This window comes from Opisthocomus hoazin, chromosome 6 (assembly GCF_030867145.1).
Source record: "Opisthocomus hoazin isolate bOpiHoa1 chromosome 6, bOpiHoa1.hap1, whole genome shotgun sequence".
Lineage (NCBI taxonomy): Eukaryota > Metazoa > Chordata > Aves > Opisthocomiformes > Opisthocomidae > Opisthocomus > Opisthocomus hoazin.
Genome location: NC_134419.1, coordinates 74,958,073 through 74,984,029, shown reverse-complemented (window position 1 = coordinate 74,984,029; position 25,957 = coordinate 74,958,073). Strand labels below are relative to the sequence as shown.

General features: G+C 44.1%; 1 protein-coding gene across 8 annotated transcripts in view; it reads left to right on the top strand.

Annotated features, from left to right (window-relative positions):
* Positions 1 to 25,957, top strand: part of FGFR2 (fibroblast growth factor receptor 2) — a 90,389-nt gene that overhangs the window by 27,231 nt on the left and 37,201 nt on the right. For all 8 annotated transcript variants that reach the window (XM_075423854.1, XM_075423853.1, XM_075423852.1 and 5 more), the window contains 2 exons: positions 875 to 1,044; positions 8,197 to 8,320. In XM_075423854.1, the coding sequence (XP_075279969.1) occupies positions 875 to 1,044; positions 8,197 to 8,320 (294 nt within the window). The remainder of the gene's footprint in view (positions 1 to 874; positions 1,045 to 8,196; positions 8,321 to 25,957) is intronic.

Here is a 25,957-nt window from a genome sequence, read left to right as displayed (position 1 = left end):
TGTAACAAATGATGGAGGACCTGGAGGAGAGAGGGGTTTTCTATGCGCTTCTCATGCTCCTCATGTGGGCACAGATCGGGCACAGCAAGGAGCGAGTGGAGCCAGGAAAGCCTTGCCACGAGCTGGTAGCAGTGGTCAAGTCATTAAATACGGACTGAGAGAGACACTCTCATTTTGTGCCACGGTGTTGGACATCACTGAACATTTGGGCTCCACCAGGCTCATGAGAGAGAGAGCAATCCTTGCAAAATGATGAATGCTAGTACTGGGTTTTGCTGATCCACATTTACTCATTTGGTATATTCCTCGTTGGTTAAGATTTCAGAAGTATACTCCATTTGCAGATATATTTTAGTAGTTTCTATGACACTAACAGCACAGTTCACCTCGCCATCGTACACTAAGTTTTAGTGTGCTGCCAGACAGGTAGGTCTGTTTATCCCCCTTCTAACAGATGGGGAAGGGTTAAGGCTGAGACTTCCAACAGGTCTTCTGGCTTGGTCTGTCTGGCCTCACAGCCGAAGTCCAAGGATTCAAAGTTTGCTGAGCACTCACAGGAACTCAACTTGAAGGCAAAAGCGTCTGATCATTTGAGTCTGCTGAAAACTCGGTCCCTCTGTCTTACTTGATGTGCATAAAACAAAGGATATGTGTGGTTAATTATTGGAATTTTGTCATAAATTATACACTCAAAGCTGCAGAGTGAGTTGTTTGCAAAACTCTGGTCAACACCTGCGATATACGATTTCCAGTCTTACTCTTTCTGAACCATGCTTAAAATGAATACGTGCGGCGTGTTATGTCTGTGGAAGGGGCTGGAAAGGGAGCTTGATGTCTGAGTACTGATATTTCTGGATGTACCTCTTTGAAACAGGGGCACCTTATTGGACACATACGGACAAAATGGAGAAAAGGCTACACGCAGTGCCAGCAGCCAACACCGTCAAGTTCCGTTGTCCGGCGATGGGAAACCCAACACCGACCATGCGATGGCTGAAGAATGGGAAAGAGTTTAAACAAGAGCATCGTATTGGTGGATATAAGGTACATTCTCATGGTGTGAGTTTGCAATTTCTGTTCTTGACCAAGGCTGTAAAAAAACCCCCAAAACTTGTTGAAGTCAACAGAAAATCTTTTAATGTCATTGGTTCAAATGTAGAAGCCGAAAAAGGAATGGTTTTCTTCTGGGGAAGGGTGGGTGGTTTCTTTGGGAATTACTGAGTGCTAATTCTATATTTTTTTTTTCCTCCAAATTCAAGCTTGTAGCCTAGCAGAGCAGCTAAGGATTATTTTTAGAGATTTATTTGGAAAACTAAAGACTGACTTTGCAAAGTGGAGTGAGACTATTTTGCTCTATTAATTTTCAGCTGCATTGTTAAAAATGTGACCATCCACTCTGATGACTGTAGGCTGTTTAATAAAAGAAGGGTCGGAAGCCAAAAGTTATTATTTTCTGTAGAGTTTATGGTCTGTGAAAATGAAATGGGAAGCAGAATTTGAGGGAAAGTAACAGCAATTACTTACAGGGGTTAGTATGAATTTTAAACAGCTTCAGATTAGATGTTTCTTTCTAAATCGGTGGTTACTGATTAAGAGAGAGTTTTAGGGAGGCCAGCTAGCTCGGTGGGGTAGTGCACGGACCTTTAACCTCTGGTATCTGCCTAGGGCAGGTCAGAAGTCAGGATTCGGTCGTCTTATCCTGCTCCTCACAGGGCATGGGAGCGTGTGGCTTTGGTGGCACGCTGCTGTTCAAGCACTGCCCTTGCCACCCTGCTCTGCGTTTTGGAGTTACCTTCACCTCTCCGCAGACCTGCTGTCAGTGATTCCCTCACCCACCCGGCACCGCAGCAGCTTCTCTCCAAAGATGAGAAGTTTCCGAGTTAGTCACCTTGTGTCACGGGTGTAAGGCCCAGCCTAGAGGGTCTGCTGAGGAGCTCAGAACAATTTGTAATGGTAATTAAGACAGAAGTTAACTGACTTCTCCAGACGGCACAGTAAGCTGAAGAGCAAGTCCTGGGGGTTCCGTATTGCGCCGCTGCCTTCCCCCAGCGATTGCTGTATTTTTGGGGTGCCGTGTTTTGCCATGCCCTGATGGAGCCAGGGTGTACATTGCTTCGTGTGCTGTTGACTCAGATCCTGCTTCGTACAAAAAAAATATATATTTTCCAGTGCAGAGGAGGATAAGTCGTAGTCTCCTTTCCTCTCTAGCTAGATTTACTGTAGAAAGTGTCAATTTTTCCAACACTTGTGTTAGCAGAGAGTGAAGCCCAGAAAGTCTCCCTGCATGAACGCTAATTATCTAAGTAGACTTTTCCATCTATGTTTACTTACACCATAAATTACTGTTGCTTATGAGTGTACACCTGGCAACACCTTCTGCCTTTCATAACGCTATGGAGTGTTAATGAATTGGCTGCAATTCAGTGATTTTCACCTTTCTCAGTGCTTTTTAAAAAACAACCAAAAAAGCCAATTTAAAAAAAAAAGCCCAGCAAACTAATCCTGTCTTGGAAAATGACAGTAACTGTTTCAGTAGCAACTGAGATTTTATTTGAACACCTTACATCTTGTGAAGGGGAAATGCAGAGATCAGTCTTGAAAATGGTGAAGGAAAATGTGTGTCTTGCAAGGTGGGATGGAGACACTTGATCTCTGGTTTGGGAGGGTGATTTTTGCGGAGTAAATCAGCCCCAAATTGTAGAGCTCCGTCCTGCCACTGCCTCACTGTGTTGGGGATCTGGGTGAGCTCATCTAGACTTGTGCCCGTTAAGTGGCACAAATGAAATTTTTGCTCGTGTGTATTAAACGTATACAATTTCCTAGGTATGTGTGTACTCTGGGAAGAAACCACAGACGCCTGTTTCTAAAACCAGCTGGAGAAGTGAAGTGTATACATATAATTCTAAATCATAACTTCTCACATCTCTCTGGTCTAAAGACGAAAAACTGGGGCCACAGCTGTGGATTTTAGACTTTACTGTTACTTAGAAATACACCAAATTTTAGATGACCTGGTAGCATTTACTTATCACTATCATTCTGCTTACCAAATCTATGCATATTCTAGATTCTGTCGGTGTTTTAAGATGGAAGCTTGTTTTCAGTGTATGGGTGTTCAAGAATGAGGCTTCCAGAGCTTCTGGAGGCTGTGTCCTCTTCTTGTTAGAGGAATAGGGTGAGGTCAGTGTGGGCTTATTCAAAATTATTCCGGAATAAAGAGAGAATTGTATTTTCTTGACACCTCTATACTGACAATCTTGTAATGAAGGAATCCTCTGGAAGGACTGAGTCTTTCCATGTTGGTCTGTGTTCAGCCAGATATCACAGCAACTTGTGATAATTCTTGTACGCTAGCTTGTCTTGAATCTGGTGTTGCTATACATAAAGCATTTCTGTTAGAGAGCTTCATATTTATGACAGTTTAAGTGACTAGAATAGCTGGAACCAAACATGGCCCTATCTGCCATCACCAGTTGATGTAACACTATCCGTCCCTTTTGGAAGAGGCAATTGTCCCTTGAAGACTTTAAGAAGGAAAAGGAAAGGAAGCAAGATGTGAAGCTTTCCAGTAATCCTCCAGCCGCCTCTGTCCTGCTGCCTTGAGCTAAGAAATCTCTTCTTTGTATTCTCTTTGTCGCAATCAGATAGTGACCTGAGGCACTTTGTCCCTCTGAGTGGAGAATGTCTTAAGTCAATTTGCACTCAAGCAGGCTAGCAGAAGGGTGTATGTGCTGGCCAAGATAGCTTCCAGAGAAAAATTCCTCCACCGTGACTAATTCTGAGTGGTGAATTTCAAAATCAAACACTGATAATTTTCTAAGGTATGCGCAAAGTTCCTACAGCAAGGAGAAAGGTATCAGTTATTGAATGTTTGAGTCCTTTTTAGTCTTTTTTGTCTGTCTCTAAAGCGATGATAGCTCTTGCTTTAAAGGCATTTTGTAATTTCTTTGAGTGAATAATCTAAATCCTCTATGAGACACCACAAAAGCTTTTACTTTTCTGTACACCACCCGGAAAGCAAATGTACTTCTGTCAGTTGTTAGCATTTAACAGGTGTGTGTTTTCACACATACATTTTGATAAGCTTCATCACTACAGTCATCTTGTATACATTTAAATTCAGCTAGGTAAATACCGAGTAAAGAAAGTTCTGACTCTGTGGGAACTGTAAAAGTCTATGGCTTTTGCGTGCATGTTCTGCACTTGTTCTCTCTGCCTGCACCGCACCAGTATGTGTCTGAATTGTGCCGATTTTGTGGGGTATCATATTTTGGGTTCTAATCCTTCTTTCTTTGGAAATTCATTTAAAATTGACCTGTTTTTACCATTTTTTGTGAAGTGACAACTTTTCATGATGTATCTGTTCACTGAAGACATGTATTTTGAACAGAACTGTCCACCATTTCTTATATGATACTCCAAAAGCAAAACGTTGCTATGAAAGATTCCTTGCCCTTTCCTATAGTTGTGACCAATGCTTCTTGGCATTTTGATTCCAGTTTAGGTTTCCCACCTTCAAGCTATATCTTAAGGGTACAGTTGTATGAATTTGATACCGACAATTTAGCTTAAAAATAGAATTGTTTGGACACACTGTTTGGAAGAATTGGTTAAAAATTTGATGGCCAAAAACCCCACCTCAATAATTTGCTAGAAGTGTCCGTACCTGGTTGGGAAAATCCGTATTGAGATTATATTTACTATCTCAATAAAGTACCATTTTTGGATATGAAGCACAGATGATACATGAAAATAGGTATTGCAAAGCAATTAAAAAAAATAAAGAGGGGAAAAGCAGTTATTAAACTGTGTCAACAAAGTATCTGCAATGACAAGTTGGAAGGGATATGCTGAAGACCAGCTGATGGAGTTGGTGGGACTGTGTGGGCATTCTCCAGGATTTTGAAAGGACTCAATACGAAGTAGGGCTTCAGGGAACAAACTAGTAGAAATAACAGGATAATAGCTGTCAAGAAGCTACTCAGGTTGGAGAACTGGAAGGGTTTCCTACAACTAATGAATTTCTGGCAGTGGTCACTCATCCTTTTCTGGACCCTGTATGCCAGGTGAGGATGTTCCCGCTTTCAGCACCTTGTTGCCACCCTCGTGTTTTTTCCTAGTGGATTAGTTCACATGACCTCCCTTATATGTTCTGTCTGCCAGATGAGCTCAAGTCACCCATGTAAACAGCTTAAATGGACCCAGCTGATACTACCCAGGGGAACTTATTAGGGAGTATTTGGAGAGCTGTAGGACTGGTGTCTTAGGTTAGAAGAGCCCAAGTGAGCAGCCGGGAGGGAGCTAATGGCTTTAACCTGCATTGCCAAAGAGACTGTCTGTTTGCAACTTCAGTCACAAAGGTGGCGTGGGTTTTTCTTGTTTGGTTTGTTGTTTTTCCTGCAAAAATGAATGTCACTTGTAGTTTATCCATGAGCAGAAAGCTGGTGTAAGACCTGTGTGCTGTGGAAGCACTGCTTTGAACTTCTTCTGAAAATTAACCTTTAAATAGAATCATGGGATGGATTGGGTTGGGAGGGACCTTTGAAGGTCATCTAGCCCAACCCCGCAGCCGTGACCAGGGACGTCTTTAACTGGATCAGGTTGCTCAGAGCCCCATCCAACCTGACCTTGAATGTTTCCAGGGATGGGGCATTGACCACCTATTTGGGCAGCCCGTTCCAACATAACTGGTGTGATGCTGGTGCTGGTTATCAGTCGTGCACCAGTTTTGCTGCCCAAAGACAGGCTTTTTTGGGACTACGTAGTGATGGTAGGTTAATGAAAAAAAAACACGTTAACAAAGCCTGTGCGGTCAGGGTGTTGTAAGCTGTGTGGTTGCAGGGACATGGCAGGACCGTAGCATGTCTGAGAGTCAAAGGTTCAATTTAGGAGTCTTCAGCAGAAGATGCTATCACCCCCAGCAAAGGGGAGACTTTCTGGGCTTTGCAGTGCTGCACTTGTAACCAGAAAGCACTAAGCTAGCAAGCTGAATCTGGTTGGATCCAGATCCATGACATAAATCCAGTTTCTTGACGATGTGTCAGAAATGCTTTGGGCCTCTACAGAAGTTGTTTAGCTTAAACTGAGGAGGCTTAAGCTGTTGTGGTATTATATTGTCTCCTCTCACTGGAGTTACAAGAAGGGAAATTGCACAAATACTTTTTAATATTGCCATCCAGTATATCTACTTGTAGCTGCAAGTTAGTTATGTTTTCTTACTGAATACTAAAAAATTTCTTGTGTTTTCCTATCATATTAATTACTTACTGCCTGCTATGAATTTTTATTTTGTTTGAACTGTCACAGAACCATGATCTGTTCTTCTTGTTTTGCAGTCAAATTGATTAAAAACACTTGCTCTGATTCTGAGGATTGTGATGTAACTTGTAAAGGCAAAAAGTTCAGGTCACTTTACCAAACCTCCCTCAAAATAACACATAAAGAAGTAAAATATTCAAAATATTTAGCTGTTATATTTGTTATTTACTAATGGTTTATGACAGTAATTCTTCCTGATCAAAACTTTGATTTTGGTTTGCAAGGTTGCTTGGCAGAATAATGAAGTAATAAAACAACACAGATGAACTCTTTCTAGCTTTACAAACTTATTTCTTAGCTCTTCATAGTGTGAAAAAAAAAATTAGTATATAGTTTTGAAGTACATCATCAGGAGAGGGGGTTGGGGAGAGGAGCTGTAAGTGTGGGCTGGAGATTTTGAGGTCGTGCCACACAGTTCTGTGACAGTAGGTTAGCATCCATGTGCTTCACCTGCTGCTGGCGTCTCATCTACGTTTTCTTTGTTATTCAAAGCCCACAGGGCCAGTCATCAGCTAATAGTATTAGCCCATAACTGGACAATAACAGTAATATCTAGCTAATGACTAGCTGGGGGACTAGGAATGCCAGGAGCCCCTTAGGGAGGACTTTTTTCTTCCCGGCTTTGAACTGAAGGCTTTTTTACCTCCAGCCAGTGTGAGGGCTGAGCTCTTGGCACCGAGAACACAGCCCCACGTGGCCTTTTCCTGCTGGATAAGAACCCACACAACAGTCAGGCACGAAGCAGGATTTCAGACCTGTAGTTGTAATGAACTTCTAAGAACGTATAGTTACTGGAAGTGTCACTGAATGGTCCATAAATTTTTCTGGTGTACTGCACTGAGTTACTACTTTCCATTTTGGCTGATTAAAATGACTCTACCAGATTGTATTTTATTCCATTTACTAAAATATGTCCTTTGCAGTTTCAAAGTTGTACATTACAGCTACATAATGTTAAGATTCTTGAGCACTTTGTCAAAAATGTCATGCTAAAACAAGGAATTAGTGGATAGCCAGCAAAAGGGCATTTTGGGAGCCAACTTATGATGCAGGAAATATATATATATCTGTATACCGGATGACTCTGTATCCTTCCAGCATTGGGCTGGATCCTATTTTCTGCAAGACCAATGCCAGCGCTCCTTTTGAGTTCAAATGGGAACAGAATCAGCACCTTTAATACATTCTGTCCGAGAAGGATTATATTGAAAAAATGTATATCCTTCTGCTCGGTTTCCATGAGGATTTTTTTCTTTAGGCATTTTTCCTGAGGCAACATCTCCATTTCTTTCTTGCGGTACCACAGAGCAGCAAGAGATGTGGCCACCCTGTGTTTTCTGCGGGAGGGATCCCAAACGCTGCCCTTCTTTTCTTTATTTCTCAAAAATGTGGGCTGTGTAACTGAGCTGTTAGAGAAAAGCAGAGACTTGGATGGCGGGGGATCATATTTGTCCCATATTGCTGGTGGGGAGTTAATATTGTCAGATGACTGCTTGGAGAGAGATGGGAAATGGCCTGAGGGTGTGAATTCGCTTTGGAGTGGATTGAGAGGTAAAGCCCAGTAAGGCAACAGTTGCCAGTTGGTGCCATCCTCGTTAGCCTGGTAGGACTGAGTGTGCACCGACGTCTGCAGCGCTCGGATCGGGGATGAGGTAAATCTATAGCAGAATGCGTGAAAGCTTTCATTGCTGCAGCCGTGCTGTACCGGATCAGGCATAAACGAAGTATTTCAGTGTCCAGAACTGTCAAACGAGCACAGAAGAGGCTTTTAAATGTGGATTGCAAAGGGTTAACTCTTCAGAAAACAGTACTTTTAAAGGGGGAGGGGGTGAAACTGTGCTAGTGAAGTCCCCAACCTCTCTGGTTACAACCCGCCAGGTCCGCAACCAGCACTGGAGTCTCATCATGGAGAGCGTGGTCCCGTCTGACAAAGGAAATTATACGTGCATAGTGGAAAACCAGTACGGATCCATCAATCACACGTACCATCTCGATGTCGTCGGTAAGTACAGCTCTGTCACGTGTAAGAGAATGTTTTTAGTTAATTTTTCTCGGTTAAAACATTTTGAACTAAGCTGGTATATTTTGCATTAATTTTGAGTTGATTTCACAGCAGTCTAGAAGTACCATTTCACTGCATAACCAGTTGCTATGTAACTTTATATATTCATCTGTCTCACTCGTGTCTGTAGGACTCACCTACCCATACCTTGGCAAAGGTGTACTGCCCATGTGTGTGAGTGAGTTCGTGTTGCTGTGATACACCTACAAGCTTACAGTGAAGAACAAATAATGAATGCTGATGCAATTTTAATCATTAGTATTACAATTTAATTATTACTTGTATGACTGTACTAACACAGATTTTAATAACTGCAGTTATGAAAACTGTTAAGTGATCCTTTACATTGCTATTATAGCTGAAACAATTTTTTCTGAAAATGAAAAGCTAGGTATTGACTTTGGTGAAGCTAGTGCAGATCTGGAGCTTCAGGAAAAGTTACTTTGCATTCACAGCAGTATAAGAGAGATCTGATGGTAACCTGTTGCATGGGCTATGAAGAGTCTCTGAAACATAGGCGACAAAAATTTTGAAGAAATTGTTTTACTTGAGGACAAATTCTGAGTAATTATCTGCATTCTTAGTAGTAGCAAAACTGTGATTTAGCAGGACTATTAAGCACATGCTTAGTAATATTAACGTAATAATACCGAAAAACTGTTGACTTTAATAAGGCTTATGCATATTTATTTAAGTGCTTAGCTAAAGTAGGGCTTGAAATCTCAGGAACCAATTCCGTTCACCTCTGCTCTTGCTGATGAGCCTGGATGGGTGTGAGCAGTTTTGTTGACTCTGAAGGCATTGCTGTCCAAAAGTAATTAGTTTGGCTGTGATAATAGGACCTGTTGGTAGTGTATTTGGGGGTCTGAGCTGTGGTTCTTGAAGTGTGCCTTGAATGGGCTTTGCTCTCTCCGGGCTTATGGGATGATCTGAGCGTCACAAGCTCTGTGGATAAAACTTCTGATGAATCAGTATTGAAAGCAGAAATTAATTTGATTATTGCAAGCTATTTTTGACTGGTGACTGATGACAGCCCAGTTTATCTTCTGTAGAGAATCTTACCGTGAGTTTGGGTTTATATGACCAAAACAGTGACAAAATTTTCATTTCTGAATTCCTTGATTGGTTTTTAAGTGAATAAAAATGCATCCCTCACATTGTTTTGGATGGACTTTAAAAGTAGCATCTTATTTTATCTGAGACTTCTTTTGGATCTGGGGATTTCCACAGATTTAAGTAAACAAGTGCCAGTTTCTCAGGCAGCAAGTGATGAAAACATTCCCCATGCAAATGCCAGTGAGAGCTAGCCTTCATGGAGCAGAAGAGGAAAAAGATGATTTTGTGATGGCGATGCCATCAGACTGAAGCCCCACCACCAGCTCCTGCATGTTTAAGTCTTCAAAGCCAATCTGTGAGCCACCCAACTCACCTATACTTGGTTTTAAGTAGTCAGCACTGAAAACAGTGAGGATTTTTACAGCCCTGGCAACATTTCTTGTTGTACTTGGGTAGAGTGAGCTATGGGTATTGTGGAGGTGAACCAAGTGACTGGCAAAGCCATTTTTGTTTGAACACTTGTTTAAACAATGTTTATGGAGGGTGCAGCAACAACGGCTGCCAGAGATGGTAGTAAATTGTGTTCTGTGTGCCTTGGTCCTCTGCTGACCACCTTGCTGGAGGGTGCAGGCTGCTTGCATGGGTTCATCAGGGACCAGGCTTGGTTTAAAGCCTGGCCTAGGGACTAAATAAGGGGATGACGAGTTGTGGGGTTGTTGGAGGTTTTCTTGGGCTTGGCTTTTTTTTTTCTTTTGTCTTTTAGGAATCGTAGATTGTCTCAAGTTTAGTTTTGCTTAAAAGTTTTTTAGTAGGCCACGTGAGAGGAAAAAGCCACTTTTGCAATATTGGGAGTTTTCCTTGCTGAAACAAAACTGGCTAAAAATTCCCCTTCCTTCTCTATCCCCTGCTCCTGTTCCTCATTACCGCCTCAGTCCTAATCTGGCATGTTTCATGTCGACCGTAAATTTCTTCACCCATTTTTTCTAAGAGGCATATTCATGGACGATGCGGTCACTTAAGCAAATATCTGTCAGAAGCCCTCTCACCTCCTCTCCCCCTTTGCGCCTTCTGAATGTCTTACATTGAGTAATATTATGCAGAAGTTTATTTTTCCTGGCAGTAAATTATAGTGACCTGCATGAATGAATGGAATGGTAATAAGGATTATGTCATTTATTTAAATGTCTATTCCTTTCCTATAGAGAGGCAGAAAAGTAAATAATGAGGTTTTTCAAAAATGACTAGTGATTTGGGGTGCTGGGTACCCAGCTGATGGCACCCAAAGGAGCCCTGATTTTCCCTGGACAAATATTCAGCATTTTGTGATGCTCGGACCGTATGAGATAGCAAACCAGAGGTCCAAAAGTGACTTCTGCAAATCCCAGCCTGCATCTTGGAGTTCTGGGTACTTAATGATTTTACTTCCTTTAATTTGATGAATTAAAGGCTGTAATTGTTAGTTTACTTTGAAAACGTATGTATGGGAATGCACACCATAAGGTACCTGGTTGAATTTACTGTGAGTCTTTCAAGAAATACTGCCCTGGGACTTTAACCTGAAAGGGGGATTGGTGTTGGAGAGCTCAGCCATTTCTGTGTTGCTGAAAGCTTGTAATAATCGTGGCGGCTGGGCATAGAATTGCTGAAGCAGTAAATTAAGGTTGGCCAGAAGGGGAAACTGACAGTTTTTCTAGTTAAGACAGTTCTACAGAAGTTAATTTTGTGCTTCTTTTTTTTATGTTTTCATATGAATTTTCGGTTCCCACAGGGTTGTGGAGAGTTATGGATGTTTGTTTAGAGGCAATTACATATGTAGACCGCATCTTACAAACTTCAGGTTGTAATTTTAGGTCAGGTTGTGTGTGGAAACCTGTCAGTTGAAAGCCTCTGATATTGCTTTTCCTACATGGTTTAACTGGTTCCAGAGTTGATTAAGTGTAAGTAACAGCAAATGGTATTAAACAGGGTAACGTATTACACTAACATGAGCATCTGACTATATGGTGTAATGTAGAGAACCCTCTGATTATGTCACAGATTTGGGAGGTATCCCAGCGGAAACCGTGCCAAATAATGACACAATGCTAGTTAGGAGTATCCAGTATTGCTTGATGCCAATAACTTTCCAAACCTTGAACTCTTTTGACAATTAAAAGCCTGGAGCCAGCAGGGCTGAGTAGTTTTCAGTCAGAATGTAGGTGTGAAGTATTCTCGTTTTTACCTTGTAATTACTTGCAAGAGCCCTCTTAAAATAGTCAACTCGGCTCAGATGGTCTCGTTCGAATTTAAAAACCTGGCAAAACTATTGCACTGAATTTTTTACAATGGGAGCAGAAAATACTGAAGAAAAAAGCTGCAAGTCGTTGGCAGCCCCTCTGTGTTGCACAGAATACTTGTGTGCATCGACAGTGCAAGCAGGGTATTGTCCAGTCCAGTTGACCAGGGAACTCTGTGTTGGGAAATGTTATTCTTTAATTGTTCGGGATACCCCAATCTACTGCCTTTTCCTCTGTCGTCCTCCTCCTCCGTTTCAAAGCAAAGACTCAAGCAGGCTGGACGCAAGGCTTTGCTCAGGGATGCGAATGTTTTGGACTGCAGCTGCAGCAAACGGTGGCGATACAGAACTCCGTTCGGATCCTGTGGAAGGGAGACGAGTCGCTCTTCGCTTTTTGCTGGAGCACTACCTAGAGCTTTCAATTAATATGGGATGCTTCTTGTCCAAGGCAGCGTGCCAGCGCACAGTAATTGCTTACAACTGAAATGCGGAGAGGCCGGGAGAAGGAAATGTCACTGTCCATTTTGTAGATGAAAAACCGAGCTGCAGAGCGATGAAATGTCTTGCCCTGGGTCACACAGGAAGCTGGTGGCAGAGCCAAAAAGTAAAGCTGGTACTTGAATCCTAATCCAGTACCTTAATTAAAAGAATGTTCTTTCCCTTGTACAGTTTAGCGCATCAGCTGGTTTTTTACATGCAGTTGAAGTGCCTTTCCATTCTTTTGTATTAAACAGTAGGTAGAAACTCGCATTTTTATAGTAAGCTTACTAATAGACTAACTCTATTCTCATTAACCATATATAAAGTCACGCAGTCTTAAGGGAGAATGAATGAAAATGATGTGGTTTTCACTTATGAGTTGTATTGCAGTGAATCCGGGTTGTGGGAAGCAACGTGGGAACGCAGCCACTGAGACTTGTATATAATTAGATCACTCTTGGATTGCAATTATCGCTGGAGTAAAACTTCAGCAGCGGCAGTTCTGTTTAAACATGGAAGTAACTAATTGAATTTATATTTTAATGGGGGGGGAAAAAAAAAGGTTAGTCTTTGAACAATGTTAGTGCAGGTAGCCATTTCTGTCCTATTTAATGCCATCATCCAGGGAAACAGAAGATGGTTTGGTTTCCGATGGAGTTCGGCACATTACCTCATTTACTGTGTTTTATAAGCAGCTGCTGTAGCACAACACGTCTTCCAAGAATGTATAAGAAGATCCTGCTGTTTACCATAAAAATGAACATAACTTGTCACAAGTTGTCACATTTTTTAAAAAAATGCCCTTTTGCAGACAGCTTTGCTGTACTTTGACCAGTTTCCAATTTGCCTGATAGCCGTGGCTTCAGCTCTTGTTACCCAGGAGTGAACTCCGGAGGTGGCAGAGTACCACGCAGTTCTCCCTCAACAGTAATTCGTATTTTTATATGAAAACAGTGTGAGAATAACTTCTCATCCAGGAAGCATTTTAAATAACTCTCAGTTTAAAGCTTGTGCCCCAGAAATCTCATGTATGAGTGATTTTACTGATGAGTGTGCAGAAGAATGCTTTTATTCTGAGCTCTTGAAGGTTTTAGAGGGCTTCAGGATGAATTTCACTCTTGTTTTTTTAACAGCACATTATTAAAAAAAACTGATTAAAATGGAGTCAACTTTTTGCTATTGGTACTTTGCTGTTTTTATTTCCCTTAGTTGTAGGCAGAAGAAAAAACTTTGCCTTTGTTTCTAGTCGCTTTAATTTTTGGATTTTTGTGTGCTCCCAGAGTCTCTAGCTGCGAACATGGCATGGACGGATACATTTTTTTTAAAGATATGTTTCCACTTTATCATTCCCAAATTCATAGAAACATATGCATTGTTATTTGCTTTTTGCTGAGGCTTTTTTAGTCAAAACAAAGCTCAGAATCAGTTTGTCTGAACTATAGTAAGTTCCTTAATTTACAAAGAATTATTTTTAGGATTCAGGTTGCATCCGAAAAAGGAACTGACACCAACTAAATACATGCCTTGGATATTGCATCATTGATGTCTGGCAGGAGTTAAGCGTAGGTGTTACAACCAAGCCTAAACTTGCATTTCTGGCAGCTGTGCTTGTAGTTGTTGACTGGCTCTTTACACGGACAAGCTTTGGCTTGATGTCTTCACCCCAGTGCTTGCGGCATGGGACATGATGAGACAGGGGCTGGAAGCATGAAGGAATCCACACTGATGCTTGCCCTTGGGTATATGGTTAGGCCGAGAGGGAAGGAGATTTGATTTAATGTACTGATAAGCCCGAGTGTGGACTTTACACCTGGCGCTAGACTTTTGGCAAGGTGTGTGCATCTGCGAAGAAATTACGCAAATTGTTTAGCGCTGGAGGCTGTGCTGTTCACTCCTGAAAACAAAGACTGCAGCCTGATGCTTCAGTTAAGGGCAAATGAAAGCTTATGTTTTCTCCTCCCCTTTCTTAATAAGGTAAAAGTATTCCAAACCCCTAGTTTTATAGCATTAAAGCTTCTGATTTCATTGGAGTAGTCTGGCTAAATTACATTTTATGGACAAATACTAGTGTCATTACTTCATCTGCTGGGTGAACAGAGAATTTGTCATGTTTGGAATGCTTCCTGCAGAGTCTGCTGGGGGAGGACTGCTCTCCCTGTCCCACTTTCTGTCTTATTACAGCCCCAAGGCAGGTATTTCTCTTTCTTTTGATGAGTGATGAACAGGATATGGTTTCAGCTCTGTTATTATCATTTTTAATCATGCCTTCTAATTTTCACAGTATCCAACCTGTGGAAGTGCAAGTAGGAATTTGCAGGAGTTGTCTGAAGATGCTAACAAGACTGTTGCCCTGTTAAATGTGCGATTGGCACATGTCGAAAGCCACGCCTGTGCCTAATCAGAGGGGCTTTTTGACCCGCACCAGTTTTTATTCAATAATTTTGTTACTGAAAAAATTGGCAGTGTATTTGGCAGTAAATTGGTAAAGTTATGTCTTCTCAAAAACAAAAAAAAGGGGGGGAGAAGCTTGCATTATCACAAATATGGAAAAATCATAAATGAACTGTGATACAGACTGGATGAATGGACCATATTACAGGCAAACCCAAAGTTATTAATCATGGCTGCCTTATTTGTGCGGAGTTTGCACCTGCATTTCTTCATTTTGTCCCCGAGCAGGGGAGGAAATGCAGACGTGGGACAGTCCCATGGCTGCAATGGGATTGCTGCCCACGGTGGCGGAGAGGAATCCCAACTGAGACCACCACACCGGAGTTTTTTGGGATTAAACTAGGATTAAAAGAGATGTAGCAGAGGTGGAAGTGGATGGAGATGGCACTCAGGGGTAGACTGGAGCGATAGGCGCTGGGGGTTGTGCATCATTGTGCTTAACTGAGGTTGGGGCTGGCGGCGCTGGCAAGATACAAGAGTGTCAGGGGTCTTCCCAGAGGTTTGTAATGCAAGAGAGAAAAAACCTTGAGGGTTGGGTACCGGCGTGAGACAGGTAAGGGGACCAGAGATCTGGCAGTACCAAAGTGTGGACAAATCGGTAAAATGTGAAATTCTCTGGCTAATAGAGAAAGGGTTGCACTCACAGCCTTCTTGTTGGTGTCCTCTCCTCTACTGCTCTGCAAACCACTGTGTGACTTGAAATCCAGAGGTGGCTGTATTTTACAGGTTTCCAGGATTTTTAGTCCTTGGGTCATCTGTGGATTACTACTGTTCCCACAGTGCAGCTTCAACAGCAGTTGTTCCATTTAAACATAAAAATAAAGTGAAATCTAATTTCATTATAATTTAAAAGCCACATTAAACCATAGCTTGTTAAGCACTGTTGAATATTGAACTCCTCTGTAAATATAAAATATTAAGATTATTTTTTCAGGTTGCTCTTTAAAACGTTGCATGAATACGTTGAAATTTTTCACTGTTCATGAAAGAAAACTGCTGATCGATGTCAGAAGCTGAGCTGAGTGAAGAACTCAACATGACAGTGTATTAGGTGGAATCAAGTCAGTCTCTACCATTTTTACAAGATGCTTGAGAAAGCCTAAAATTATATATCCTTTTAGGGATTTTTAATCACTGTCACAAATTAGATGATCAAAATATCACAGAATCACAGAATAGTAGGGGTTGGAAGGGACCTCTGTGGGTCATCTAGTCCAACCCCCCCGCCGAAGCAGGGTCACCTACAGCAGGCTGCACAGGACCTTGTCCAGGCGGGTCTTGAATATCTCCAGAGAAGGAGACTCCACAACCTCCCTGGGCAGCCTGGGCCAGTGCTCCGTCACCCTCAGAGGGAAGAAGTTCCTCCTCATGTTCAGACGGAACTTCCTGTGCCTCAGTTTGTGCCCATTACCCCTTGTCCTGTCACTGGGCACCACTGAAAAGAGCTTGGCCCCATCCTCCTGACACCCACCCTTCAGATATTTGTAGGCATTTATAAGGTCCCCTCGCAGCCTTCTCTTCTTCAGGCTGAACAAGCCCAGTTCCCTCAACCTCTCCTCGTAGTGGAGATGCTCCAGTCCCCTCACCATCCTTGTAGCCCTCCGCTGGACTCTCTCCAGTAGCTCTTCATCCTTCTTGAACTGGGGAGCCCAGAACTGGACACAGTACTCCAGATGAGGCCTCACCAGGGTAGTGTAGAGGGGAAGGAGAACCTCCCTTGTCCTGCTGGCCACACTCTTCTTGATGCACCCCAGGATCCCATTGGCCTTCTTGGCAGCCAGGGCACACTGCTGGCTCATGGTTAACCTGTCGTCCACCAGGACACCCAGGTCCCTCTCCGCAGAGCTGCTCTCCAGCAGGTCCACCCCAAGCCTGTACTGGTGCATAAGGTTGTTCCTCCCCAGGTGCAGGACCCTGCACTTGCCCTTGTTGAACCTCATCAGGTTCCTCTCTGCCCAGCTCTCCAGCCTATCCAGGTCACGCTGAATGGCAGCACAGCCTTCTGGTGTATCTACCACACCTCCCAGTTTGGTGTCGTCAGCAAACTTGCTGAGGGTACATTCTAACTCTTCATCCAGGTCGTTGATGAAGAAGTTAAACAAGACTGGGCCCAGTACTGACCCCTGAGGGACACCACTTGTCACCAGCCTCCAACTAGACTCAGCGCCGCTGATGACAACCCTCTGAGAAATAGTTGCTTTTAAGTTGTAATCTGCCTTCACAAGTGAATATGCATGTGTTGGTTAATGTTTTTATCTGCAGCTGTTTCTGCTGTTAGATTGGATTAGGTACATTACTGAGCAACATAATTTCATTTCAGCAGTTGGTTTTCAATTTACATTTCCTTTGACACCTGTGCTAATGCACGGTCTAGAGTGTTGGTGAAAACCTCCTATGTCTACATTTGAATGAATATTCCAACAAAATGCTGTTTTCCCCAAGGCTCCTCAGTGAAATTTTCTCAGAGAGCAGTTCTGTCACCTGCTGCTTGGCCACCCTGGACTCGGGGTACAGGGTGTAAATCCGCGGATGAATAGGCGCATCGAGGAGTGGTGTGCTCAGGGGTTTGTCAGGGCATCGCTCTTGTTTGCTACAAATGACTGAGAAATGCTTGGATGGGAGGGAAGAGCTGTGCTGATTTTGCACACGTCTGGCTTCGTAGGAGGCTGGCCATTGGGCTTTGTGTGCTGAAAGGCAGGAGAAAGTGGATGCAGAAGAGAGGTCAAGAACTGTAGAAAATAACAGAGAAGAACTATCTTGTTTTGGAGCACCAAGTTTGCATCCAAGAGCGGCCAGCCTAAGGCTTGCTGTGAAAGCTCTTGCATCTTCTGTCTTGCAAACTTTACCTGGATTTACCTGAATTACTTGAAATATAATGACAAATGTGTATAATCAGGGTCTTCCCAAGAGCAGCTGTCTTCAGCATCTGGTCCAACATTTAGAATGGGTTATGGATTCTGTGTTGCAGAAACGAGCATGATCCCGATGGAGGGACATCGTCCCTCCTGACGTGGGACCACACGCTGGCAAACTTCATCACCAGGGGAGGCAAGCCTGAAGGCTGGGTGAGGTCCAGCACAGACAAGTCTGGAGGCTGAGCCAGGATGGTCCAGCACAGAGCAGTGAAACTCTGGAGCAGGAGCTTCTCTCCTGCCCTGAGGGCCTGTGCACAGGGATAGTCGGTCAGCAGCGTCAGTCTAGCAGGGGAGGCAGAATGCCACGGTTCTTCTCATAGTTTCATACCTGTGTTGCTCAATAGAGCAAGTGTGCTGTGTAAGAAAAGGGGGAGAAGTGTAGAAATATGAGAGGGCTTTTAAAGGTTTACATAATCTTTTCCATTTTACTTTAAAGGCAGAGCTGTTTTCAGGAAAGCAAATTTGGAGGATGAAAAATACGCGGTCAGGTCACAATAACAACAACAGTAATTACTCCCACTGTGTCCTTTATGGCATCGCTGGGTGTACTGGTGAGTTAAACCCACCACAGCTGGGAGAGGACATCATCCCTGTGGGAGAGATGCTTTTTTGCCAGGCATATGGTAAACCTTTGGCAGAGCCAACTGGAGAGCCCAGTCCAACGATGCTGGACCCCAGTATGGTATCTGGCGATTATAAAGCAGCCGAGTGCTGGGAGCTGTGCATGGTACAAAGGATGATACCTCTGCGTGTAAAAACTAATACGGTCTCTGGAAATGGCCAGAACAATAAAAAATTTACCACTTGTCTGTGAGAAGTCACAAGTTGTTTTTCATAGTCTCTTGTAGCCTTTTTCTTTTAGGGTACACTGAAAAGAATGTCAATGAAAATTTCGGTTCCTCATTCTTCTGTTTCCCGTGGGTTTTTTTTCTTTCAAACTGAAATAAGGCCTCTTCCCTCTTTGTTCAGACACGTATGAAGCTTTTGCTTATGCATGCACTGTGTGAGGAGTACTGCAAGCAAGCTCTAAGATTAGTGTTGTACAACTCTGGCTGCTATGACTTTGTCTGCTTCACGGGGCTGATGAAACCCATGCCGTGTCAGCCTGACAGCAGGGCTTTGCTTGAAAGACAAACTGGTCTTAAAACCCTGTTGATAATTTCACATTTTAAAACAAGAGTGTTCATGTTGCCTGCCTTAGCCCTGGGCTTGCTGGATGTTCCATCTCTTTTAACCCTTCAATATATGTGTGATTTGAAAGGATAATTTTTCGGCTAGTTCTGGTTGTGATTTTTTTTTCCCCCTACTGCTTTCACTGACATCAGCGGGCTTTGTATCAAGCCAAATAAGTCAGTCTTGCTTGCTTTCTTTTCCCTGGCTTGCTGCCATATAAGAAAGGGGTATGCAGATGAACTTATGCTGTAAAGGTTTTATGCGAAGATGGATTTTAGCTAAAACACACACAGGACAGCAAGCTGAAGCTATGCTGTAGAGCTATCCAAAGAGACAGATGGGATAACATCAGTGGGAGCTTTGTCTGCTGGAGTAACCGTGCCATTACTTCAAATTAGAGGTGAAGGTGGTGAAGCCAAGGACAAAGACTTTGAATACACTCGATTAGTTTCTGTAAAGATTTTAAAATAAGGCATTGCTTTTTATTTGGCTGGCCTTGGTAAGCAGGAGGGCTTGGGTGGCACAAGGAAGTTGGATGGGGTGGCAAAGGCTTTGCTATGGGTAGCAAATCACAGAATGGTTTGGGTTGCAAGGGAGCTTAGAGATCATCTGGTTCCAACTCCCATGCCATGGGCAGGGACATCTTCCACTAGACCAGGGTGCTCAAAGCCCAATCCAACCCGGCCTTGAGCACTGCCAGGGAGGGGGCAGCCACAGCTTCTCTGGGCAACCTGTGCCAGGGCCTCACCACCCTCAGAGTAAAGAACTTGTTTCTTTTATGTAATCTAAATCTGCCCTCTTCCAGTCTAAAACCATCACCCCTGTCCTACCACCCCATGCCGTTGTAAAAAGTCCCTCTCCAGCTTTCTTGTAGGTCCCTTCAGGTACTGGAAAGTCTCAATAATGTCTCCCCACAGCCTTCTCTTCCCCAGGCTGAGCAGCCCCAGCTCTCCCAGCCTTTCCTCCCAGCAGAGGGGTTCCAGCCCTCGGATCACTGCTGGGGCCTCCTCTGGCCCCGCTCCCACAGCTCCAGGTCTGTCCTGTGCTGAGGGCTCCAGAGCTGGATGCAGGACTCCCGGGGGGGTCTCATTGGAGTGGGGCAGAGGGGAAGAATCCCCCCCCTCGCCCTGCTGGCCACGCTGCTGGGGATGCAGCCCATGGCACAGCTGGCCTGCTGGGCTGTGAGTGCAAGCTGCCGGGTCATGTTGAGCTACTCATTGGTCTGCTTCTGGTGTCTGTGACAAAGTTTTAATCTTTAGAACTAAATTTCTTTAATAGCCAGTGTTTAAATGTTTAATTGTATGAGAAGGTGTTAATTGACAACAGGCAATATATGGAGTCTGGTTCCCTGCTGTCTCGTTTCATGTTGACTGCTGATACTGGTCTACAAGCCAAAGCAGATATGGACGTTTGGGTCCAGTAGTTAGCGACGATGAAGTGTGCGACACAACAGCAGAAAGAAATGCCTCGAGTTTATATAAAACATTTCTAAATTTGAGGGCAGAGGGAATTTAGAAAGTGGCTAGAGAGTTCAACCCCTCACTCCCATCTGCATGAGCAGATCCCTGTGCTGCTCCACGCCTTGCTACGTTCACTCGTGAGGGCCAGGAGCTCTGGCTGCAGCCATACCCTTTGAGCTCTTGGCCGCTGAGATGACTTCTTCAAGTAGCCTTGGGCCAATAGGAAATGCTATATGTGGAGACTCCTGCCATACAGGAACACTGAATAGTATGAACATTTGTTGGCTAATACCTACTGAGAAAAGGTGCCAAAATTTGTAAGGCATGATTTCACAGCATTGGTAATGCTGGTCTGGTCCATAAGCTATTCTACTAGTTTGCCTGTAAGACTCCTGTTCTTTGTCAAGCGTTCTTGCCAGGGGTGGTCTTTTATCTCTTAATGTTCTATGACAGTGAACTGTTATTCCTGGTAGCCTGAAAATATCTGATTCTGCCAAAGTTGAGAACAGAGCATTGTCCTTAACTTGATGTGGATGCTACCTTGGCACGTGTAAATAACTTAGGAAGCGATGATCTGAGGGGTGTGTATGTATGTACGCATAACTGGAACATGACAGTTCAGCAACACTTCTGAATTGGCCGTAAACAACGTGCGGTGCTTCATGTTATGCAGAAAGGAAACTGAACTGACGTGCAGCTGGTGGAAGCTGCTCAGCTCCTGGCTCACGTATATATAGTGTGTGACATTAATTAGTAGAGGCGTTTTGCCTACACCTGCTCAGTTTCTGGTCTTTTGAAAGAGCAGCCAGCACTCAACTTTAGTCTTCCATGTCATGGAGCAAATAGTGGTCTTAGGAGTGTTTTCCTTCCAGCATTTCATAAAGCGCAGTCCTCCATAAGCAATTGCTTATTGCTGGAGAAAGGAAACCAAGGTTTGGCTTGGCCTGGGTGTAGAAAGCTACCTTGAAGGAGAAAATTCTTGTGGGGACTCTGACATCTGTTTGGTTAGATCCCTCCTAAGCCACTCCGCTGAGGAGTATGGAGAGCAAGTGTCGTTTCAAATTGGGTCCTTTGTGTGAGCTTGGATAATGCTGGGTTTATAGAGGCATCTGAGTTGGAGTTCCTCGTGCCTTGGCTGCTCCTGGAACTCTCCTCAAAAGAGCTCTCTAGTTCAGAGAGCAATAATTAATCAAGCCTCTGAGTGCTTGTGAACCGAGGCCAGATTTGCAGCTCGTGTAGGTGGGATCTTTCATGAAGGACAGTGACCCTCGTGTCTCTCCTTCCAAGCTGCTTTCTTTGCTGTCAGCTAGAGCAGGATAGAAACTTGAAAAGTCTTCACTCACTGAAAGGTGGGGGAATGATAAGCTTTTAATCTTTCTTTTAATGGTTGATATTCAGCCCAAATAGCTAGTGATCAGAGATTGAGATCCTGTAGTTGGCCGAGTGGCTTGGATTAAATGCCCTCACCCAGTGGTAGGTATCCACACCGCCAAAAAACATTGTCAGAGCCAGCAACAACAGTATGTATGTGTACAGTCTCGACGGGGATGCCACAAATTGAGTATAGAGACAGTGACTTGCACAGGTGGAAAGTGTTGTTCACTCAAACTGTGGCTGAAGTGGTCTTTAGTGCCACTTCTGAGGAGAAATGATATTTCAGCTTTGAGGTGGCACGGGGTGCACTGGGCCCTGTGGGAAGCTGGAGCTAGACCCGAGAGGTTTCACCTTCCTGTTAGCTCCAGGCAGCAGTTAAGTCACCTGAGCAGTTAGCATATAACTACGTTTTCTGTTGGAGCAGTTTTGGTAATCCCATGGGTACAGTTTGGAAGAGGGCATGAGGAGGGGGCTCTGGGTGTCCCAGAGATGGGTGATACCACTGGCTTCCCACTCCATGAGGCTTGTCCGTGGATCAGTTGATGGTGTGAGGGATATGTCGGGCAGATATGCATCTGTCTGTAAAGTACCTGACAAGGAAATCCCCAGATGTGATGCATTTTTGGGTAGGAGAGAACACAAGCTGTTAATTTGGGGACAGAGGCATGATGGAAGAACATGTTCTTCTATCAGCAGCGTGGTGCCCTGAGCTTGGTGGCCTTCAGGGACCTCCTGTGTTAGGTACGTGGCTTGGCTCAGCGGAATTGGTGGGAGAGTGCTGCGTACTGAAACACAGAGGAGAAATATTTCAGTCCACATGTATGATGAAAAGGCTGTGATTGATTTTTAAGGCTCAAGAGTCATCTTACAAATTTGGGACGTTAAGCCAAGGACAAGGCAAGAGCCTGTGATTACAGTATGGCCTAAAACACTGTAGGATGCTTTAGAGACCCATAATTTACAGACTAATTAGCATTTGCCAAAGCAACAGATGTTGCACGATCAGAAGGAAGGTGGTTGGGAACAGGCAGTGTTTTTGCCAGGCAGGGTCCAGCCTGCTGCTGAAGACTTCCCATGCTCGGAGTCAGGCAAAATAAGCAACTAGAGCTGAAGGTGCTGTGCTGACCAGGGCGAGTGAAGAGCGCATGGCAGGTCTGTGTTTTCAGTTCAGCAGACAGACAGCCGGAGCCGCTTCATTTTTTATTCAGTGATGACTGAATACAGAGAACATCTACCAGGGGCTGTCGATCCAGAATGCCTACTGATGCTGCACTGAGGTGTCATTTGAGGGGGCCCTCTGTACCTTCGCAATGGAAGCCATCAAGATGGCTCCTTAGGAGTCAGTAACATTTCAAAACTGGTATTAAAGTCTCTGATAAATGTGTCTAATTAAAACATGTGGAAAAGAATTAGGTAACTTTTTTCTTAACCACCCCCCCACGCCCCCCTTATTGAGTATCTCTCCATTGTCCTCAGAACTCATGTTTCGTCTTGCATTTGCTATTCAGCTTTTATTTTGCGAGGCTACACTTGAGTCACACATTTGCAAGGAGAGGAAACAAGCCCATTCAAAAGGAGAAAATAAGAGTAGTTTTCATTTTTTTTTGAAAAGAATCAAATGCCTTATCCAAAGCCCATTGAATTCCATGTGAGGTTTTCCCCCTGACTTCAATGGGCTCTGGTTCTGGCTTTTAGCTCCTATGAAAGGTCCTGAACTGTCTGTGCTAGGGTGACAAGAAGGCTTGGATAGACGATTCCCAGAGCTCTTCTCAGCCCCTGGCACAGCCAGGTTGCTACGGAGACTTGGCCTCAGGATGGGCTCCAGATCTTGCCCCTTCCGGGGTTATTGTCTCCTCTCCCTGCCGAGGCTCTCTGGCAGTGACAGAACCACTCTTGCAGTCACAATACGCTCTACTTCAGCCTCTGGCAGCAGCAAACCCTCCTTATATCTTCCCTCTGCTGGCATGCTCGGCAAGCAGCCTCTCTTCCTGCATTTTTTCCATCTGTACACCCCTCGCCCTAGGACCAGAGTGGTGGAATCAGATCTTCTGATTTCTGTTGGCTGTGAAACTTGGGTTTTGGCCCCTATCACCTGCCTTCATACCTCCAGCATCTTCATCTCATGCATTTGCATCATGACTTTCTCGTTTCTCTCCTCTCTGGTTTCCATCTGTGTTGGCTGCAGCTGGTCAGCAAAAGAAATTGGAGGAGATAAAGCTGAGGATGGGAGAGAGATGAAGCCCTTGTGTAGGAACCACCTGTCCAGAGACCTAGACTTCTTAAAAAGCTAATTCTCAGGACCTCCTTGTGACGTGCATGGGCTCCAGTCATCATTTCCAGGGTAGTCCTTCCAGTCCTTTCTCCATGATCTGTGGCAGGATGAGCTCCCACCTGTCTCCAGGTGTCCTGCGGCGCCGGGAGCTTCCTGGGCAGCTCCTCCTATTGTGCCAGGTTTTAGGAAACTTGGAATTTTCCAGCTTTCCTGGATTCTTTGCAATTTTCTCTCTTGGGGGAAGGTTTTCTGAAGTTTTAACATTAACAGGTTAAATGACAGTTTCTTAGAAGCCATTGGGCAGGTCTCTTTGCCATTCATCTTTTCAGATAGCGCATCTGTTTGTCTATAGATAAGCAGAGTTCTGAGCAGACATACTCAAGCCCCGGGCACTTTTATGGTGGAGTAAAATTTAGATGCTTGTAGCCTTGAATATGATATTCCTCACGTGAATGACTATTTACGATGCTTTTTGTAGATAACTGACTCCTCAGGTGGGGGTTATTATTGTTTTTCTATCAAAGCTGCAATCTGGAGAATGCAAGCTGGTGTCTGTTTGGCTCAAAAACTTTCAGATCAAATATAGAAAGTTTTTTTAAATTTTAAACATGCTTAAACATCCATTACATTCCATGTTAAACATCCATTACATTTCAGTTGAACCAGGAAGGTCCGTTTAAGAAAGCAGGACATATCTATGAAAAACCTTGTAGATCTGTATGTAGTTCAGTAAGCAACTACTATTTATTATATTAAAATTAGTATCTACTACTTATGGTTTTTATGATGTAGTATTTAGTAGGCCTGAAGACAGCTAATCTATGGGGTGATTTTCAGTATTATAGCATATAGCTATATAGCTAGCTGCCCATGGTTTGGATGGGTGCACTCTTCACTGGATAAAGAACTGGCAGAATGGCTGAGCGCGGAGTGTGGTAGTGAAAGGAGTTAAATCCAGCTGGTGGCCAGTCACGAGTGGTGTCCTCCAGGGCTCAATTTTGCATCTGGTCTTATTTAACATCTTTATCAATGATCTGGATGAGGGGATTGAGTGGTCCCTCGGTAAGTTTTCAGATGGCACCAAGCTGGGCAAGAGTGTCGATCTGCTCAAGGGTAGGAAGGCTCTGCAGAGGGATCTCGACAGACTGGATCGATGGGCCGAGGCCAACTGTATGAGTTTCAACAAGGCCAGATGCCGGGTCCTGCACTTTGGTCACAACAACCCCATGCAACGCTACAGGCTTGGGGAAGAGTGGCTGGAAAGCTGCCCAGCGGAAAAGGATCTTGGAGTGCTGGTCGACAGCTGGCTGAACATGAGGCAGCAGTGTGCCCAGGTGGCCAAGAAGGCCAACAGCATTCTGGCTTGTGTCAGGAATGGTGTGGCCAGCAGGAGTAAGGAGGTGATCGGAAGGCCAACAGCATTCTGGCTTGTGTCAGGAATGGTGTGGCCAGCAGGAGTAAGGAGGTGATCGTGCCCCTGTACTTGGCACTGGTGAGGCTTCACCTCGAGTACTGTGTTCAGTGTTGGGCCCCTCACTACAAGAAGGCCATTGAGGTGCTGGAGCGTGTCCAGAGAAGGGCAACGATGCTGCTGAGGGGTCTGGAGAACAAGTCTTATGAGGAGCGGCTGAGGGAACTGGGGTTGTTTAGTCTGGAGAAGAGGAGGATGAGGGGGGACCTTATTGCTCTTTACAACTACCTGAAAGGAGGTTGTAGTCAGGCAGGTGTTGGTCTCCCAGGTAACTAATGATAGCACGAGAGGCAATGGCTTCAAGTTGCATCAGGGGAGGTTTAGATTAGATATTAGGAAACATTTCTTTACTGAGAGAGACAGGCTGCCCAGGGCAGTGGTGGAGTCACCATCCCTGGAGGTGTTTAAAAAATGTGTAGATGTGGCACTTCGGGATATGGTTTAGCAGGCATGGTGGTGTTGGGTGGATGGTTGGACTTGATGATCGTAGAGATCTTTTCCAACCTATGATTCTATGATATGCCATTGACTTGTTTTTGAAAGATGTTATGTTAGCAGCGAGAGTGGAACACTAACATTTCAATGGTCAAATAGCAAAGATTTATTTCTTGAGGTTCTGATTCAAGCCAATATTAATAAACAAGGGACAT